Raw genomic sequence first — 20,079 nt, 5'->3', positions numbered from 1 at the left:
TCCTAACTCAAGGGGAAATATAGCTCTCATCATTGGCGAGCAGAGCGCGGGCGCGTCGTATGGATCTGCCGCTGAAGGTAGCAATCTGGGAGAAAAATGAGCTGAAAAACAAGGCGGTGCTCAGGGAGAGGACTGCTGACTTTGCTTTGTTCTCTCTTGCTCTTCTAGCAGGAGGATGAATACGATAACAGGTACGGTTTGTTTGAGCACGGTTTGGATGTCAGGACTGAGTTGTAGTTGTGTTCTGATCATAGGGACATGATGGTGAACCACGGTGGAGCTTTTTAAAGGACTTGTATCTTGGAAAACAGGATTTTCCTTGAGTGTGAAGTACTATGTATACAGTGGTGGAGTTCATCTTGAGGTCTTGGTCTCGAGCAGTGTTAATCTTGTCAACGAAATCAACAAAAATGTTTGTTGACTAAGGGTTTTTTGATTTGTCAACAATAACGAATATGAGATGAAAAAGACACATGTCAATAATTAAACCATTTTATTTGCAAGATATTAACAGTGCAAGATATAAACAGAAGAAGAAACACCTAGAGAAACATCTTTTTATAGAAGAATTTAGATTCATCTAATTCAATAATCCAGCACTGCAAAAAATGTTTTTAATTTTTGTCTTGTTTTCCTGTAAAATTATTGAAACATTCTTAAAACGTGATTTATTTACTTACAAACTGGGATATCTTGTTTTATGATAAATCTGACAAATTTTGTGAACTTTAGACTTAAAACAATAAATAAAATTTGCCAAAGGGGTAAGCAAAAAAACTTGTTTTCCCTTTGAATTAAGTTTTTATTTTTATTTTATTTTATTCTTACCTAACCCCCCTTGTTTTAAGCATAAATCACTAAATTTGATTAGATTTCTCAAAAACAAAAAAACAAAAAACCGTAAAATCTCAGTTTGCTTGTCAAGTAAATAAATCCCGTTTTAAGAATATTTAGATATTTTTACTGGAAAACAAGACAAAAATACTTGTCTTGAAAATAATTTTTTGCAGTGAGTATGTTGTGTATTTCCCCGCTTGAGCGATGTGAGTTGAACGCGCAAAACAAATTGCACTGTCCATATTATTGCAATCAGTAAAAACATCAAACTCATGAAATAGCAATGTGTCACATGTTGTTGAATTGTAGAATACAACCAGCCTGTTAGTTTTACTCACAAAAATATAGCGAGTAATAGCTAAGTATATGTCTTTGACATACAGTACGTTTCATTTGAACAGGTGTTGCTCATTCACGAAAATAAACAGAACATAAAATATCACATAATAATACCATTACTTAGAGGAGGTGATTATCTTTAAAACAGGCAGCAGGAAACTGAGAGGGTGGCAGTTGAAGCAGATCAGTGATATTCAGCTTCATGAGACTCCATCTCTGATTACAACAGAACAATAATATCTTTGGAGGGCGGGGTTTTAAAGAGAGAGGGCGTGAGTTCAGTGGCGGAAGTTCCATAATGCCTTGTATTGCTTACATTGCAGAGGGCATTTACATATTAAAGTCTTAAAGGCACAGTAGCAAAAACAGTTTGTTTAATTGTAAGGGTCAGAGAGGGTGAAAAATGATCATAAAAAATACAATAGATCCTTGTCTAGCATTACAAGGGACCTCAGGTAAAAGAGCAGTATCAATAAAACAACCCCTTTGAAGGATCATTTAATTCATAGTACCTGAACTAGGCCTTGCGTTTCCCATCATGCACTGCTCAGTCAGTAATTGATTCTTCAGCTCAAACTATTGAAAGCCACCATGCCTCTGTCACTCTCATATGTATATATCATTACAATGACACACAATGATTCAATCCATCAGATGTGAATATATTTGAAAATGATGCATTTAGTGTTGCTGTAACAGAGAATTAATCCTGGGGCTTGTGTGCGTATTTATAATGTTAATGCGGCTTAAACATGAGACATTCAGAATATTCATCCTTCATAACACATATAACACACACTCATACACACTATAGACACGTTGAGTCATACTGAAATACTGTGTGTGTGAAATATGAAAATAATACTAAGATTCAACATAATCGATATCTTCTCAATTAAATCAAATACTGCACCTGGCCTCGAGTGCTCTGGAAATGTTTATCGGATGTTTTTGTGGTCTGTGTTCTTCAACAGCTTCCAGACATGTTCTCAACAACATGCTGCGAGAGCCGTATTTAATTCCAGACCGGCTGTTGGCTAAACATGTGGAGCAGGTACCAAACAAACACACTGACATGTTTCTCAATTTTAAAGCTGAAGCGTGTACTTTTTGTGGCACTAGCGTCACCAACAGATTTTAAAAAGTAAAGACTCTTCACCCTCATGTTTTTCCAAACCTGTATGACTGTCTTTCTTCTGTGGATTGTTCACGCTGCTCTTTTCCATACACTGAATGTGGATTGGGACTGCTGAGCTTTTAAAAATGATCAAAGTATCATAAAATTAGCCCATATGACTCGTGCACTATATTCCAAGTCTTCTGAAGTCATACGCAGTACCAGACAGAATCTGTGCATGCAAAACACTGTTATTCATAAGTTCTGCACATTCCCCGCCCCTTGCATGCGTGTTTATTAAATATTTCATCTACCAATAAGAGTGTAGTACTCTCTGCTCCATTTAGACATTTTAAAGTCATTATTCACTAATATTTGTGCTCTCAATGTGCATTCAAACATGGTGTACTGAATAAAAACTCATTAAATGTGTACTACTGATTGACAGATTTAAATGTTTTGAACTGAACGCAAGCACGGATGAGATTTGAGAGCTTATATGGATTATTACAATTTTAAGTGTGAACCATTCATTTAATGTTCTGATTATTGCATTCATTGAGTTCAGTAATGTTGTTCTCTGTTGCTCATTTATGATTTGTAACGGAGTGTAATATATCTGTGGTCTCTCTCAGTGCACAGTTAATGACTGCTGTTATGGACCGCTGGTGGACTGCATCAAACAGTATCCTTCACATAAAACTTTAAACCTCAGATTGACGAGCTGAGCTTCACCTGAGGGAAAAGTCTTGTTTCAGGAGGTGTGTCTGAGGCACATTGTTTCTCTGATTTTGGTCACTCAACTCTCACCCTCTCTCTTTCTCTCTTTTCTGTCCTCAGCATTTATTCATTAATTCAGTCATTCACTCTCTTCATCTGCATGAGTTCATGATACAGAGCCAAAAACACACACACACCATGATTATTAAATTGTAAGTGTCTCACTGTAACCTCGATTTAATGATTTTTTTAAAGAAAAGGAAGGACAAGTAAAAATTAATTTTTGTGGTAATCGACATTATGCCGCAAATGCAGTCGATTGAGCTGAACTTGTATTGAACCCGGAATATTCCTTTAATACATTTATTTTTTTTAAATAAGTGAAACTGTGGACAGTTTCACAGACAATGATGAAGTGTTTTTATGTTTAGAAGTGGAAAAACATTTTTTCTTTTAATTATTTAGTGTAGATTTATAAAGTTATACTTTGTATTATATTACCCTGGCATTCATTTCAAAAATGAGTTATTCAGTAATTGAGCTGCTGAGCGAGCGACAGTAAATTTGGCATCTTTCTCTCTTCTGATTGCCGTAATCCACCGCTCTAGTTTTCTCCTCTTATGGGAAGTCGTGGAAACGTAAAAGTGGATTTTTTCTTTTGTTTTTGGAGCAATTTGAATTGCAAAAATAATATTTGCTGTTGTCTTCCATTCACCGCTATAGATGTGTACCCTGCTATACTTTAAAAGATGAACATTCAACTCAGTATGCATACTATATACTTGCAGCAATAGTATGGTAGTGTGCTCTTCTGAACAAAGGCTGTTAAATACTGCAAACACTCCTGAAATCCCTCTGACAGACAGTATTGTATAGGCTATTCTATATACCATACTATACTGTTATCATGCACAGATTTGATTGGGTTTCATTTTACAGGATGGGTTTGTGTAGTGTGTGGTTTCATAGTGTTTCTCACTTCTGATATTAAAACAAGCACACATTCTTCTCCTGTTGCCACAGCAACCCTGATTTGCTGTCAACATGTTTCCATGGCAACCGAGTACAGGTAACATGCACCTGATACAGGAATCTGTATGTAAAGTTGACCATTTCACTTCAGTTATCAAGGAAAATAAACAGAAATCACACACTATTTCAACAGAACACACGTTGAAGAATAAACTAGTGAGTTTTTGTTATTGTGAAGTTTATATGTGGGATGTCTTTAACCAAATTACCACAGTGCTATTGGTGTGGAACATGAAGAAATTCTACGAGACAAACTGAGAGAGAGAAAGCTGTCGTTTTTAGGTAAGACTGTCTGATGCAATGCTGCATGAAAACTGACGTATGATATACAGCTCTGATCCGCCTCACCCCTTATTATCACATCCAGCTCGCGTGATACACAGCATCACTTCTTTAAACATCTTATTTTTTGTCTGTTGAGTACAAGAATCATACATTGTGTTGAGATTGATTTTTGTGTAAATGAGTGTATGCCATATTAAAAAGCTGTGCGGTTAAAATGCACCCTCTCTGTCATATGCTGCAAAAGACTCTTATGACTGAAATCTTTTGGATCTACAGTGTTAAAAAAACAGCGCAATCAGTGGAGTCCTATTCCCGAACGAATGACTCTTATGAGTCGGTTCTTTTGAATCTACAGCGTGAAACACACAACACGACCAGTGCTGGTCGATTTCCGAACAAATGACTCTTATGAGACTGTTTATTATTGTTGCATCATTCTTGGTCAGGTCATTGTCATCTTCTATTTATCATCATTTCGCATCAGTGTTCATATGTACACAGGGTGTTTGGGTGATGATGATTCAGGTGTGAAATGACCTCTTTTAGGATGAGATGAGAGAGTCGTGACCCGTCTGAGGTTGTTCAGGCTGATGGGTCACAGCAGCTGAGATGGGTCATTAATTCTGATCAGAAGTGCTGTATAAAGACCCCGAGACTGAGCACAAAGCCCGAACCCTCGCCCTTAACACCCCCTCTCACCCTATAGCTGTTCAGCTTGACTGGACATGAGGTGGTCAGTGTGATTTAATGGAGAAATCAGGTGTTTCACTGCAGCGGGACTCAAGGACACTGACTGAGGTCACACACTCCAGAACAAACACACAAAGAGAGTTTTGTGCAGTACCAGCAAATATTTACCAGATGACACAGGGTCACCTCTTCCTCGTGTGGAGGATATAAATGAGATGCATGTGAGGAATGATCCATGTTCTGATGACGCTGTGTTTTTGGTGATATGTGCTTTCTTCATTTGGGACTTTTATTTGTATCCTCACTGTATTCACTCTTTTCTATCTTAAACTTCTTGTCCACACAGATGAAAACCAGCTGCGGGCCAAAGGATATGACAAGACACCTGACATTATTCTAGAGGTGCCGATAGGTGCGTTTTCTGTTTTTTTTTTGACAAAAACTTTTTCATCTTTAGTTGCAAGCTCAGTTCATAATCATGACTCCAAACATGTAGATCTGTTGGATAGCACGACATGTATCAAATGGTGTCAGCTGTACCTTTTATCAAGTACCCTGTTGCCTCATGCATCATCTCTCCATGTGCTGAGATTGATTCAGGCACTTTACATAAAGACCAAAACAAACAGAGATCTGATATCTAAACGTCTTCTATGTGTCTGCAGCTGTTGAAGGTCATATCGTTCACTGGATTGAGAGCAAAGCTTCATTTGGAGATGATCACAGTCATCACACTTACCTGAATGAACAGTTCTGGAGTTACTGCAACAGGTCAGACCACAAACATTTATCAGATAAACCAAACTCTTCATATGTCTGTTCTGATCTCCGTCACAAATCACGTGCTAGACCTCACTGACATAAAACAACAATAGTCAAGTTTACTCAACACAACACTTGCTGTTCATGAGGAAAGATGCATTACACAGCCGTAAAGTTGAGTTTCATGTCTTACATCATGATCATCTCGGATGTTCAAACAGGAAGTCTCTTAGGTCCAGAAAGAGTTTCTGCAATAAAATTGTTTTCTTGGCCCAAATGATAGATTTAATCTGATGCTGCAGTCTAACTTCTGTTAGCAGCTCTCTGTAAACGATTGATTGATCCTACTCTCTACTTTCATTCATTACAATACAGGTGTGTAGGTATGTTCATCCCACACAATAATGCAATTAGTTATTGTACCCCAAAACTGAAGAGGAAAATGCATGATTATGAGTCTCATAAACTGAAATAGAATAACAGAAATCTAAAAACATGCCTCTGAAGACGGCAGTTTAAACCTCAGACGTATCTAAAAATGAAACAGAAACGTCCATTTCATAAAACCTAAACTGTAACTATAAAACCTACATGCACTGTCAATATCATTGTCACATTTCTGCAAAATATGAATGCCTCATTCAGACATTTCTATTCATCCCACACCACTCGCTCTGCATGTTCATTTGTAAAATATTTTATAATTTAATAATGCTTTCAGCTACGCACAAGATTATAGTTCTCTCACTCACTTTTTACTGTACTCTCTAACACATTAAACCGTATATAAAATATATAGATTCCCCCCAACAATGTGCACAGAAAATGTGAAAAGTATTTGAAGAGATTTTTTCAGTAGTTATTGTAATTGTAATATAGTGGCTACTGTAAATGTCCAAGACTAAATTGCACAATATCACAGTCATAATCAGCTTTAAGATTTATTTCATGTCAAATGTGCACATGTGAGTGTTTAACAGAGGTGTTTAAAGTGATCAGATTGAATTGAAGCTGACAGATTTCACTCTTAAAAATAAAAAAAAAATGTAAACCAATTTGTTTTGATCAATCAAGATGATGAGAATGTAAAAATGTGACTAGTATATTGACTAGTACAGTTCTTTCACAGGCCACATTATTTATCTGATATAGTTGCATGCATTCAGTCTTATGGATCGCATTTCCAGCATGTCTACTGTGTGCGTGTGTGTGTGCGCGCAGACGTGACATGGCACATGCTGTCATGTTTGTCCGCTGCCTTGTCAGATAAACTTTGGCATGTCAAAAAAAGAATGTCAGGCCCTTCAATGTGCACCTTTTGTAATTTTTAATTGACATTTACATTTGACATTTGGAGCACAGGACCGCCTGTGTCCACCTTCACTTCATCTCGTCTCATTCAGCGTATCGTCGGCTCCGGAGGTCCGGCCCTTTGAGTGGGACATGACTTCATCCTTCTGTTTAGACAAATCTCTGTGAAATATTGAAAAGGTCAGCGAATTTCCTTCCCAGTGACCTTCTGAACATTACTGGCACATTTCTAATTAGAGCAGTATGTCTGAGTGACACTTCTACTGATTTGCTTATTTTCAAGTGTTTGCCTTCTTTTTAAACAAACGGCAGCGTTTGTAACCAATGTTAATTGTTCTTCATTTGCCATTGAAGACCTTGTGAATTTTTAATTGTAGTTTTGTGGCTTTTAGTTCATGTCTATTAGCTTTTAGGTCATCAGTATGTTCATATACTCTTATAAGTTGACAAAATTAATTTTTAGCAGATGGACACATTAAAAATGAACAGTATTTCTCCTCTGGACAAAATGTATTGATGACATCGTCTTGCACTCAGGGGCGTATCCAGATTTTTGTCCAATCAGATGCTCTTTAGAATGAGAAAGTCCCTCCCCCTCAAGCCACCTTCCTCTGACTAGCATTACCAAGTAGCAAATCATGGATCATAGCTGAAACATAAACTAAAGCCTATTGGCTATAAAAATTAAAAGGGGTTAGTCCCTCAGGATGTCCTGCCCCAACTTCCTGTTTCAATGGGAAATATGTCAACACAGGAAGGAGTTTTTGGCAAAATGACACAAGTAATATCCTCTCAGCTGTAACATTAATCATCTAAACAATAGTGTGGCCAAAACACTAACCTCCTAATACGCCCTCCACAGTGGAATGATGGGTAATGACGCTTTGTCTATAAAGACTGAAGCAGTGAAGGAAGAGATCTGATGCTCAAGAAGCCGCTGGGCTCAGCGTTCACATCAATCTTAGCTGCTCGGTGTACGACGCTCCGTGACGGGTGTGCAGATAATTGAGTTATCCATCTACTCAGCTAGAAGTTGCATTACAAATTATTCACCTGACAGTGAATATTAAGCACATAAGACACGTGTATGTTTTAGTGGATGGCTGAAGTTAAATGTGCCACGTAATGAAATTCGGATCCCACCACCCCTCTCCCCTGATAAAACAGTTAGTTAGCAAGAGTGCATCAGCAAATTAGAACCTAACACATTAAATTGAAGGAATAGTTCACCCAATGACAAAACGGCACCAAAACGACACTTCTCAAATCTCATTTGCATTTGCGTATATTCAGATACGTCAATGATACTGGTTCTCACGTGTCGCACAAACGATCATGTCACATCAGTTTTAATTTGCAGAAGTACAAATGAGATTTGAGCACTACAGGAGGATTTTCAGTGAAAAACAACTTTGGATATGAGTAGTGCTGCAGTTTTAATAATAGTTCAAGCATTAAACACAGATGAGCCAAAACATTATGACCTCTCACAGGTGAAGCGAATAACGTTGATCATCTCCTAACAAGGCCACATGTCAAGGTCTGGGTAGATTAGATGTTAAGTGAACAATCAGTTCTTGTAGTCAACGTGTTGAATGCAGGAGAAATGGATCTGCTGCTAACGTCTTGGTGCCAGATACCACAGGACACCTTCAGGGGTCTTGTAGAGTCCATGCTCCGGCGAGTCGGCGCTGTTTTGATGGCACGCGGAGGACCAACAGCATATTAGGCAGGTGGTCATAATGTTTGGGTCATCAGTGTATAATGTATTAATGTTTGTGAATTTGAATAAAACAGATTATAAATAGATATCTATGGTTTACAGTGAAGAGATATATGTAGGTTTTAACATGTTGATGAACACTTTTAAAACACTTCTAAAGGCTGAGAATTGTGACGTATATAATGAAAACTACCATGCGTCTTTTACTGCTTACAGTAGATATTTGACTCATTTAATAGGCTATTCAAACTTAATAAACAGGCTATTTAGATTGAACAAGTTACATACTGTGTTCAAAATAAATGCAAAGACATATTTTAGAAGTAGTAGATAAAAACTTTTATTTGCATAATCTTATACAAACAGCCAGTACGTGCTGCGCTGGTGGCAAAACAGGGTCCCGTTCATCCCGTTCGATCTTACGTAGTGGTATAAGATCATCGTTAGATCACTTTTGACCTCATATCTGTCGAAGCGGTTACACTTTATTCAAATTAAATTTGTGCAACTATATTTCACATTCCAGCAAACAAAACAACAGATGTTTGAGGTGTGTGTGTTAATATTATCTGAGACTGTCTTTGAGAGATGAAGAGTTTTGTCTCTTCTCGAACCGCTCATCTATCAAAGCTGAACATGTTAGCGTTCCTAATAGATGCTGCTAAAGGTTACATCTGATAAAATGCTGTCAGGACTTGACAAAGATGATTTATGGCAATATAATACCGCGGTATGGCTCAATTCTCCCTCCGGTCACAAAGGTTTAATACTTTCATTTTTCTCATATATATTCTTGACCACTTGGAAATAGTTAACCTGATCATTTCTGTTGTATTTTCTTTAAATCTTAGTCAGATATTTTTTTGATGGCTAGTGGCTTTGACAGTCGTTTGAAATAATATTATAGATTCCAGACTAGATCATTTATTTTGTATTTTCCAGGAAGCATGTGAGCAAACAGTCTGACATTGTTTATACCCTTTTACCATTGTTTATACATCCAGTTCTTGAATAATTTGGAAAGATTTACTTTATATTCACTTTGAAGCTTTGAATAAATCTTTCATTCTGGTCAGTCAGAAACTTCAGATAATTTAATATTTAAGATTTATACGTTTTAAATATACAGTATTTGCCCCATGGACATGATTTTCAGGGGCAATGTTTTTTTTTTTTTTTTTTCTTTTTAACCTTTTTGAGGGTATAGTTTTTTTTCTAACCATTTATAACTGCTTCATCTGTTTATGTCAATGATTTACATTTAATTGATTCATCAATACAGTTTATTTGAATAATAACTTGATAATTTATTGCCTTACCCTACAAATGAAATAAGAATAAAATAATTTAAGAATAAATAGAGCTATAATAAAATATCAAGAACTTTAGCAGATGTAACACATAGAAAAAATAATTTATTACAAGGACATTTTTGCCCACACATTTTTAATTTCAGGGGGCATTTTTATCGTTTTAGGTGGCGTTTTTGGTCGTGGAGCCCCCCCCTAAGTTTCTGACCCTAGACCATCTGGGGTAATGAAATTATTGGGGGCTCGTCCGGGATCTGAACCCGAACCTCTCGTACCCAAAGCATTATCATATCCATTTGTTTCTCAAATGTACCAGAGATTATTAATTATCTGGAAGAATGACCTCACTATCAAAATCCTTATGCAAAAATACATTAAAATATACAGTAGATCAGTTTTTAGAGAAGGTCTTTAGCTTTGCCTATTCTGTTTGTTTCACTTTCCACAATTCGTCCATGTCCTGGTTCCAACATTTTTTCCTTCATGTTCAATAACCCAAAATTTTTTTCCTGTTGAATCTGGAGGCGAGCTCAACTGTAATGCGCTCGTGTGACAGTTTGATCTTAAAGAGCTCTCCAGAAATGGAGTTGACACGAGGTGATGTCAGGAAATCTTTCTGGGATTTGTGGTCTTTGGCATGTGACATTTAACACTGTGACACACCCAAGTGCATCGAAAGATGTCTGACACGCAGCCCTGAATGCTAATACCACATGACAAGGTGCTTTCATGCTTTACGGATTTCAATGCATATTTAGGGACATTGTTTAATGCGCTGCGCATGTAATCCGCACACTTCAGGTCCCCATCAGCAGCGGGATTTAGCTCCCACTAAGCCTCCATTTCATCTATTTATTTAGCAGGTTTGCTCCCAATGCATTAAACAAATTTGCCATTTCAAGTTGAGGTTAAGAATGATTTTGACACCAAGTCACTGCTTAAAGTAAAAAAAAAATTTAAAAAAACATTTTGGAAGTCAGTTTGCGACTTTTGAATTTTTAAAGGAAGGCCTTATGTGAATTAAACTTTTGAAAGATAACTTTTTCCATTTTGCTTTTTATTCAACACATGTTTTGTACAGTCACACACATGATTATTCTCAGTCCTTAGATGATCGACGGGTTTCATTCCAGACACAAGAATATTTGTTATCCCAGTGTGATCAAATATAGCTCGACAATTTGTAAAACTTAATACTTTGAGATATCTAGAGCAGTTGTTCCTAACCCTGTTCCTGGAGGCCCCCAACGCTAAACATGTTGGATATCTCCCTAATCAAACACACTTGATTCAACTCATCAGCTCATTAGTGGAGACTCCAGGACCTGAACTGGGTGTGTCAGAAAAGGGAGAAATACAAAATGTGCAGTGTTGGGGGCTCCAGGAACAGGGTTGGGTACTGTTGATCTAGAACTTTAGGACGTGAACGTTGGTGAATATACGTTCAGAAAGTATTCAGACCTCTTCATTTTATTCACATTTTGTTATGTTGCAGCCTTATACTAAAATACTTTAAATTATTATTATTTTCACATCAGTCTACACTCCATACCCCATAATGACAAAGCAAAAATACAGATTTTTGATAACTTTGCAAATGTATTAAAAATAAAAAACTTAAATATCACATTGACATAAGTATTCAGACCCTTAACTTAGTTGAAGCACCTTTGGCAGCGATTACAGCCTCAAGTCTTTTTGGATATGATGCAACAAGCTTTGCACACCTGGATTTGAGGATTTTCTGCCATTCTTCTCTGCAGATCCTCTCAAGCTCTGTCAGGTTGGATGGGGACCATCGGTGGACAGCCATTTTCAGGTCTCTCCAGAGATGTTTGATTGGGTTCAAGTCCGGGCTCTGGCTGGGCCACTCAAGGACATTCACAGAGTTGTCCCGAAGCCACTCTTGTGTTGTCTTGTCTGTATGCTTAGGGTCGTTGTCCTGTTGGAACGTGAACCTTTGGTTGAACCTTCACTTCAAGTCCTGAACACTCTGGACCAGGTTTTCATTAAGGATATCTCTGTATTTTGCTACATTCAGCTTTTCTTCAACCCTGACCAGTCCCCCAGTCCCTGCTGCTGAAAAACACCCCCACAGCATGATGCTACCACCACCATGCTTCACTTTGGGATGGTATTGTGCACAGATGATGAGAGATGCCTGGTTTCCTCCAGACATCATGTTTGGAATTGAGGCCAAACAGTTCAATCTTCGTTTCATCAGAACAGAGAATCTTGTTTCTCACAGTCTGAGAGTCCTTTAGGCACTTTTTCATATGTCTTGCACTGAGGAGAGGCTTCTGTCTGGCCACTCTGCCATAAAGCCCAGATCGGTGCAGTGTTGCAGTGATGGTTGTCCTTCTTTAAGTTTCTCCCATCTCCACACATGATCTCTGGAGCTCAACCAGAGTGACCATCGGGTTCTTGGTTACCTCTCTTACCAAGGCCCTTCTCCCTCGATTGCTCAGTTTGGCCGGGCGGCCAGCTCTAGGAAGAGTCCTGGTTGTTCCAAACTTCTTCCATTTAAGAAGGCCACTGTGCTCTTGGGAACCTTCAGTGCAGCCGAAACCTTCTCCAAATCTGTGCCTCAACACAATCCTGTCTCTGAACTCTGCAGGCAGTTCCTTTGACCTCATGGCTTGGTTTTTGCTCTGATATGCATTTTCAGCTGTGAGACCTTACATAGACAGGTCTGTGCCTTTCCAAATCATGTCCAATCAATTGAATTTGCCACCAGTGGACTCCAATCAAAGTGTAGAAATATCTCAAAGATAATCCAGAGAAATGGGATGCACCTGAGCTAAATTTCAAGTGTCATAGCAAAGGGTCTGAATACTTATGTCAATGTGATATTTTAGTTTTTTCTTTTTAATAAATTTTTAAAAAATCCGGTTTTTGCTTTGTCATTATGGGGTATGGAGTGTAGATCCATGGTACTCAACAGCATCCGGCCTCCAAACCATCTTTTTGTTGCCCGCGTGATGTTGTCATCACAAAATTATTTAATGTGTATGAATTTTGAGGTGTCAATTTTCTAGAGCATTTACGGTAATTCTCAGTATTGATAAACTGCTGAAACATTATAGAGGAAAAGGAATGGCAAACAGATAAAAATAATGAATTAATCTACAAATCCGCGAATTTAAATCTGATTATAAATCACATTATATAATGTGAGTGCGGGGATCAGTCTGCATGCACGTTGATGACCGTTTGTGCGCGCTCTCAGTCACTTTAAACATGCACGCGCTGAGTCTCTTCCTGCTTAGCACTGCCATAGCGTGAATCGACCGAGTGTCCGGTGACAAACCGACTCAACAGAGATAAATGCTCGTCGTGAACAGTAATAAAGGGATAAAAAGGGTCCTGCAATAATCCTGTGTGTGTGTGTGTGTGTGTGTGTGTGTGTGTGTGTGTGTCGTTCGTTCACTAGGTGGCCAGTGTGTGCGCGCGCGCGCGCGTGCGTGTGTATGTGTTCACTACGTGGCCAGTGTGTGTGTGTGTTCACTAGATGGGCTGTGTGTGTGTTCACTAGGTGGCCAGTGTGTGTGCGCGTGTGCATGTGCGTGTGTGTGTGTGTGTATGTGTTCACTAGGTGGCCAGTGTGTGTGTGTGTGTGTGTTCACTAGGTGGCCAGTGTGTGTGTGTGTGTGTTCACTAGGTGGCCTGTGTGTGTGTGTGTGTGTTCATTAGATGGGCAGTGTGTGTGTGTTCACTAGGTGGCCAGTGTGTGTGTGTGTGTGTGTTCATTAGATGGGCAGTGTGTGTGTGTGTGTGTGTGTTCATTAGATGGGCAAAGTGTGTGTGTGTGTGTGTGTGTTCACTAGGTGGCCAGTGTGTGTGTGTGTGTTCATTAGATGGGCAGTGTGTGTGTGTGTGTGTGTGTTCACTAGGTGGCCAGTGTGTGTGTGTGTTCACTAGGTGGCCAGTGTGTGTGTGTTCACTAGATGGGCAGTGTGTGTGCGTGCATGCGTGTGTGTGTGTGTATGTGTTCACTAGATGGGCAGTGTGTGTGTGTGTTCACTAGGTGGCCAGTGTGTGTGCGCGCTTGTGCATGTGCGTGTGTGTGTGTGTGTGTATGTGTTCACTAGGTGGCCAGTGTGTGTGTGTGTGTGTGTGTGTGTGTGTGTGTGTGTGTGTGTGTGTTCACTAGGTGGCCAGTGTGTGTGTGTGTGTGTGTGTGTGTGTGTGTGTTCACTAGATGGGCAGTGTGTGTGTGTTCACTAGGTGGCCTGTGTGTGTGTGTGTTCATTAAATGGGCAGTGTGTGTGTGTGTGTGTGTGTGTGTGTTCACTAGGTGGCCAGTGTGTGTGTGTGTGTGTGTGTTTTCACTAGATGGGCAGCGTGCGTGCGTGTATGTGTTCACTAGATGGGCAGTGTGTGTGTGTGTTCACTAGGTGGCCAGTGTGTGTGTGTGTGTGTGTGTTCACTAAGTGGCCAGTGTGTGTGTGTGTGTGTTCATTAGATGGGCACTGTGTGTGTGTGTGTGTTCACTAAGTGGCCAGTGTGTGTGTGTGTGTTCATTAGATGGGCAGTGTGTGTGTGTGTGTGTGTGTGTGTGTGTGTGTGTGTGTGTGTTCACTAGTTGGCCAGTGTGTGTGTGTGTTCATTAGATGGGCAGTGTGTGTGTGTTCACTAGATGGGCAGTGTGTGTGTGTGTGTTCACTAGATGGGCAGTGTGTGTGTGTTCACTAGATGGGCAGTGTGTGTGTGTGTGTGTGTGTGTGTGTGTGTGTGTGTGTTCACTAGATGGGCAGTGTGTGTGTGTGTGTTCACTAGATGGGCAGTGTGTGTGTGTGTGTTCACTAGATGGGCAGTGTGTGTGTGTTCACTAGATGGGCAGTGTGTGTGTGTTCACTAGATGGGCAGTGTGTGTGTGTGTGTGTTCACTAGATGGGCAGTGTGTGTGTGTTCACTAGATGGGCAGTGTGTGTGTGTGTGTGTGTGTGTGTGTGTTCACTAGATGGGCAGTGTTTCATGACAGTCTTTGACAGTGACGACAGATAGAACTTTCTATATATAGTAAAAAAAATGATATTTCTTAAAATGTACATTTTAATTGTACATTGTCATTTTTTGAGTGGTGTATTCTGCTGCAGTATGTGGTCTACCTGTAAAAGTGTGGAACTTTTAAAACAAACATACTAAAAACATATTGGCCTTTAAATGATCATTATAAAAGTAGTATATCACAGTTTAAATTTTTTAAAGAACCACACTTTTACAAGAATTGTGCTATATATCTATATATAATGTTTTATTTTACTCGTGTTAATTGCATGTGTCCATTATGTAGTAAATATAGCATAGTCTGCTCACCTCATTATTATAAAAAAGTAATTAAAATATGTTTTATAAAAAATAAAGTGCGGCTCTCGAGGCTATAGGGATCCTGCTTTCCTGTTTTTTTTATGGGAACATAACTTGTATGGGCGATTAGCTAATTGTAATAAAAAGAACATATTTTTATGTGTAATGTGATTAGACCGTTTGAGACATACAGTATCAGGTTAAGGGTCGATAACGGCAAACAATTTATCACACTCAAAATGTCAAGTAGTGTAACCATCAATCAAAATTTACTTCTTGAGTACATGTTAGTGTACACCTCTAATAATTATTTTCAAGCATACATTTTCCAAAAATGCTTGAGGTTGTAATATACAAATATCATATCATGAGTCATGAATTTCATGATGTTTTCTTGTGGGGTTTGACATTTGCAGCCTGAACTGACCTTGACTTTTATGATATTTATATATATATATATATATATATTATGTGAATGTTGGCTGTTCCACATTCACTTTGATTTGGCAATGCAAAAGTTGTTCATATATTAATATTTTAAAACAAAACTACTTCGCGTATAACTTTAAAAAAAATGATTTTAAACTACTTAAACTTGCTACCCGTCTACTTAGCCTTTTAATGAGATGTTTTGTCTCTATTGCAGTTTCACCACCTCGACATTTGTGACTTTATGCCCTACAAAAATATCAAAATGAATATTTATTCAGATTACATATTAAAAACATCATCATAGAAAAGGGATATTTAAGTCTGTATAAATGACATTTAATTTATGTATGTATTTTATTTTATTTTGGTACTATTTTCACATGCAAGTGGTATATTTTAAAATCTCTTAGTACAAAAAAACCCAAAACTGATCACACTTGTAACAGACATGCCAATATGCTTTCATTAGGAGTGTACATGTTTCCTTTCATATAATCACTGTTTCTAAACACAACATTATTGTGACATGGTTGGTTTAATCACTAAAACATTACTAAATGTTCTTTCAATTTAGTCATTTTAACCAACAGTTCATTCAGTAGCAAACAATACAAGATAAATGTTTCAAATTGACCTGAAAAATGTTGAATAAATATGATACAGTACCACTGTATACCTTTTACATTGTCTAACCAAACTGACATTACTGTAAATTCATATGGTATTGGCTGTTATATCAGTAGTAGACTGTAGTCTCAAAGTTGTATTCTACTCATTGAGAGCTTTCCAACAACATATGACACATGACTATTTGATGAGTTTGATGTTATTACTGATTACAATAATATGGACAGTGCAATTATTTTATAAATTATCTAAACAGAACACTTCTGATTTATCTGTTAATTTCAAAGCACTTGTTTAGTTTTGGTCATAATGTCTACATGCATTGGAAAGTAGAGCTTTAAGATTTCATATGATACCTATATTGTGTTGGTCAAGACTTAGTTATTAATATTTTGACAATTATAATCTTTTTCTCGTGGGCTTATCCGAGCTTAAAGGGTTAAGAAATGTCAAGTGGTGTTACCAAGTAAAAGGTACAGTATTATAATACACGAAGTGTACACAACTTAATCATTCAAGGAATTTTCTTTTTTTTTTTATTAACATAATGAATTTTTTTAGTCACGAATATGAATTAATTTTCTTAGGGTTACTGTTTTTGACCTGAACAAAATGTGCCTTTTGATAAAAATACCTGTTTTCAGCATTTTGTTTTTAAAGAAATAATAATAGAATATTACTCCAAACTACTTTCAAGAATTTCTGCTTTTAATGAGATTTATTTATTTGTTACTATCTCTGGATGGTTAAACTAGACTGTTTTTACTTTAACCCCCAGAATGTTTTATTTTCAGATGACTCAGAAATTGAAAACATATTCATCATAGTAGAGGTGTAAGTGATTGTGTTTGATGTGCTTGATGTAATTGATCTGGACAATAAAGAGCGTTTTATCATTGACTCTTATAATACAATTAAAGCAAATGAGACTAAACTGCTGATTTTAAATGAATACTTTACACAATATTGACTCAAAATTCACCCTGGTATTTGAAATCCATTGATTGGAAATTACAGTAGGTGGAATGACACTTTTGATAATCACCCAAACAGACACGGTTATCGTCCGATGCTGATAATCTTAAAATGCCAAACATCTTCTGATTAATTGGCCTGTCTGATATAACTTTCTGTCACTATTGATGTTCCTCTTTTGTGACAATGAAAACAAACTCAACTTCACGCTTTTAAGGAATAATTCACCCAATACTTGCCCTATTATGTTTTTCCAGAACTGTATGACACTTTTTTTGTTAAACACAAAAAGAGAAATTTGGAAGAATGTCCCAGTCCATGTTTTCAATACAGTGCAGTGGATAGTGACGCATTCAAGCTTTAAAGAGGGTGCAAAAGAATTATAAAAGTACACTGTAAAAAATGTCTGTAATTTTAACAGTAAAAGACTGTAAAAATGCTACAGTAAAAAACTTAAATTGGTTAACGAGTAGTTACTGTAAAATATAGGTACAAATATTGTAATATATTAAAAAAGTATTACTGTTTAAATGAAACAAAAAATGATTTTCCTGTATAATTAACGGTAAAAATGTATATTATGTTTAACAAGAGAGTACATGTACTTTTTACAGTAAATTATTGTTAAAATTACGGTAAAAAACAATAATCTGACTTTCCCAGAATTCCCTGCGTAACCCATCACATTTCATTATATTTTATGGGAATAGTTATGTTTCTTCTTATTTTTAATATCAGTTATGTACTTTAGGGTGTTCTGTGTTATATTTAATGTAGTTTAGTTCATGTTTATAGTATAATTTTAATTTCACATGTGTTACCCTGATGATGTTTAATGTTTGTGTGTGACACTGAGTGCCATCTCTACAGGTTTATTGATCATTGCTCATGTCATCATGTGCTCTTCTGTAATTACTACAGTGAGTAACAATACATTACAAAGTGAAAAGCAGATTTTTACACTTTCAGAAGATTAAAGTATTACATTTATATAATTTAATAATATAAACAACGGTAATGCACCGTAAAATATACTGTAAAAACAACAGTTTTAAACTGTAAAATGTACAGGTTGTTCTGTACAGTTGTTTAAATTTTTACTGTATTTTTTACATAATTATAACAACCCAAAATTTTTCAGTGAAAATCTTGACGTCCTTTTTGTGAAAAACGAGTAGCTCACTCACACTTACTTGTGTTGGTCTCTCATTACCATACAAGACGGCAATAGATTTTCACATTCTCCGAAATGCCCTCTTTAATGTTGTTCACGAGAACACACTGTTCAGTGACGACACTATATTTCCATTGACCTCTGTTATTACTAATATAAGAGTTTCGATTTCAGCGGGGTCAGCTTCACAGGAACAACTGTATTTGTGTGGTGAGTTTGACTGCAGCTGAAGCTGTGACTTACACTCTTACATTCACTTCCTCGGAGTTTAATGAATGTGAAAACTATTAACATCAGAGCAGTTTTATGTGTTCGTTTCTCAAGTTCACCCTCTACAGAAGTCACTGACGCACAGACTGTCAAACATGCATGAAAAACCCAACGGTCTTTGGATTTGTTTATGCTAGCTGCACAGTTTGCTCATAATTTACATGTCCAGGAATGTTTCTTGAAATCACAGTAGGTTCTAGATTCCTAATTTGGTGATGAGTGTTTGCGCAATCCTGAGAGGAGACGACACTTCTTCATCTCCAGAGAGCAAACGAAGAGTTTTAAAGTCTTTGAGTAATGATAACTACCTGGATGACCCAAACACTCACACCTTCATCCAATAAATCGATAATATTAACACTATTTACTCTCTTAATACATGTTCTTATTGTGCATGATTCATCAGTTATTCCAAAGAATATTCTTCGTAATCTTTAATCAAAATACTCATATGACGTCATCAAGTCCTCTTATTTTTTATTTTTACACTAACCAATCAATTCCACATGGATAAAATCAAGTCCGTACATTTGTTTCTTATTAAAGATCCTTTTTTTCCTGAATTAAAATGGGTTTTGAATGCCGTTTCATGTTGACTTTGAGCTATTTCTTTTAAGTATACATCATCATTCTTGAGTTCATATGAAACGTTCACTGGAAGTCAACTTTGCCTCGTGTACGCAATGGAAACAAAACCGTCATAGCCTATGAGAATGTTTTTGTTTGAGCTGAAATATTACCATCCTTGTCAAATGGCAGTTTGAATAGTAAGCAAAGCTATTCTAATCAAGACTCGGACAGAAAGGGGGTCAACCAATCACAGCGTTTGATGTCATGTTGCTCTTTCCTCCATTTCGGTTCCCCTTGACCCCGTCCAAAAAAGGAAGTGGGGGATGCATGAAAAACTGCAGCGAGGTCTTAATATGTTAAATGCTGTAATCTTCCCAAAGCTTTTAGTCTTTATTTTTCCTGCCGGCCCTCCTCTCAACTTCAACCTTCAACCCCTCCCCGCATGCATCACAGCCAATGAAAGTCGCCCGTGGCTGAGACGGGACAGCAAAAGTCCTTGGGTCGTGTCCAGATACTCATGCTAAACTCCACCAAAGAGTTCTGTCTAGTGCTCGCCTGTGCATAATGACTGTTTTAACAGATATGATGTACTGTG

The 20,079-nt window shown here is 37.5% G+C and overlaps 2 protein-coding genes across 8 annotated transcripts in view; both read left to right on the top strand.

The window, feature by feature from the left end:
- The window catches only part of LOC127455400 (uncharacterized), a 329,023-nt gene that overhangs the window by 201,351 nt on the left and 107,593 nt on the right, over positions 1–20,079 (top strand). The gene's annotated exons all lie outside the window — the stretch shown is intronic.
- The window catches only part of cdin1 (CDAN1 interacting nuclease 1), a 112,980-nt gene that overhangs the window by 51,334 nt on the left and 41,567 nt on the right, over positions 1–20,079 (top strand). For all 7 annotated transcript variants that reach the window (XM_051723266.1, XM_051723272.1, XM_051723271.1 and 4 more), the window contains 5 exons: positions 2,151–2,230; positions 2,929–2,978; positions 4,260–4,327; positions 5,367–5,432; positions 5,686–5,791. In XM_051723266.1, coding sequence (XP_051579226.1) covers positions 2,151–2,230; positions 2,929–2,978; positions 4,260–4,327; positions 5,367–5,432; positions 5,686–5,791 — 370 coding nt within the window. The remainder of the gene's footprint in view (positions 1–2,150; positions 2,231–2,928; positions 2,979–4,259; positions 4,328–5,366; positions 5,433–5,685; positions 5,792–20,079) is intronic.

Source organism: Myxocyprinus asiaticus, chromosome 17, assembly GCF_019703515.2.
Source record: "Myxocyprinus asiaticus isolate MX2 ecotype Aquarium Trade chromosome 17, UBuf_Myxa_2, whole genome shotgun sequence".
NCBI lineage: Eukaryota > Metazoa > Chordata > Actinopteri > Cypriniformes > Catostomidae > Myxocyprinus > Myxocyprinus asiaticus.
The sequence above is the reverse complement of the archived record's forward strand: the minus strand, read 5'-3'. Positions and strand labels throughout refer to the sequence as shown.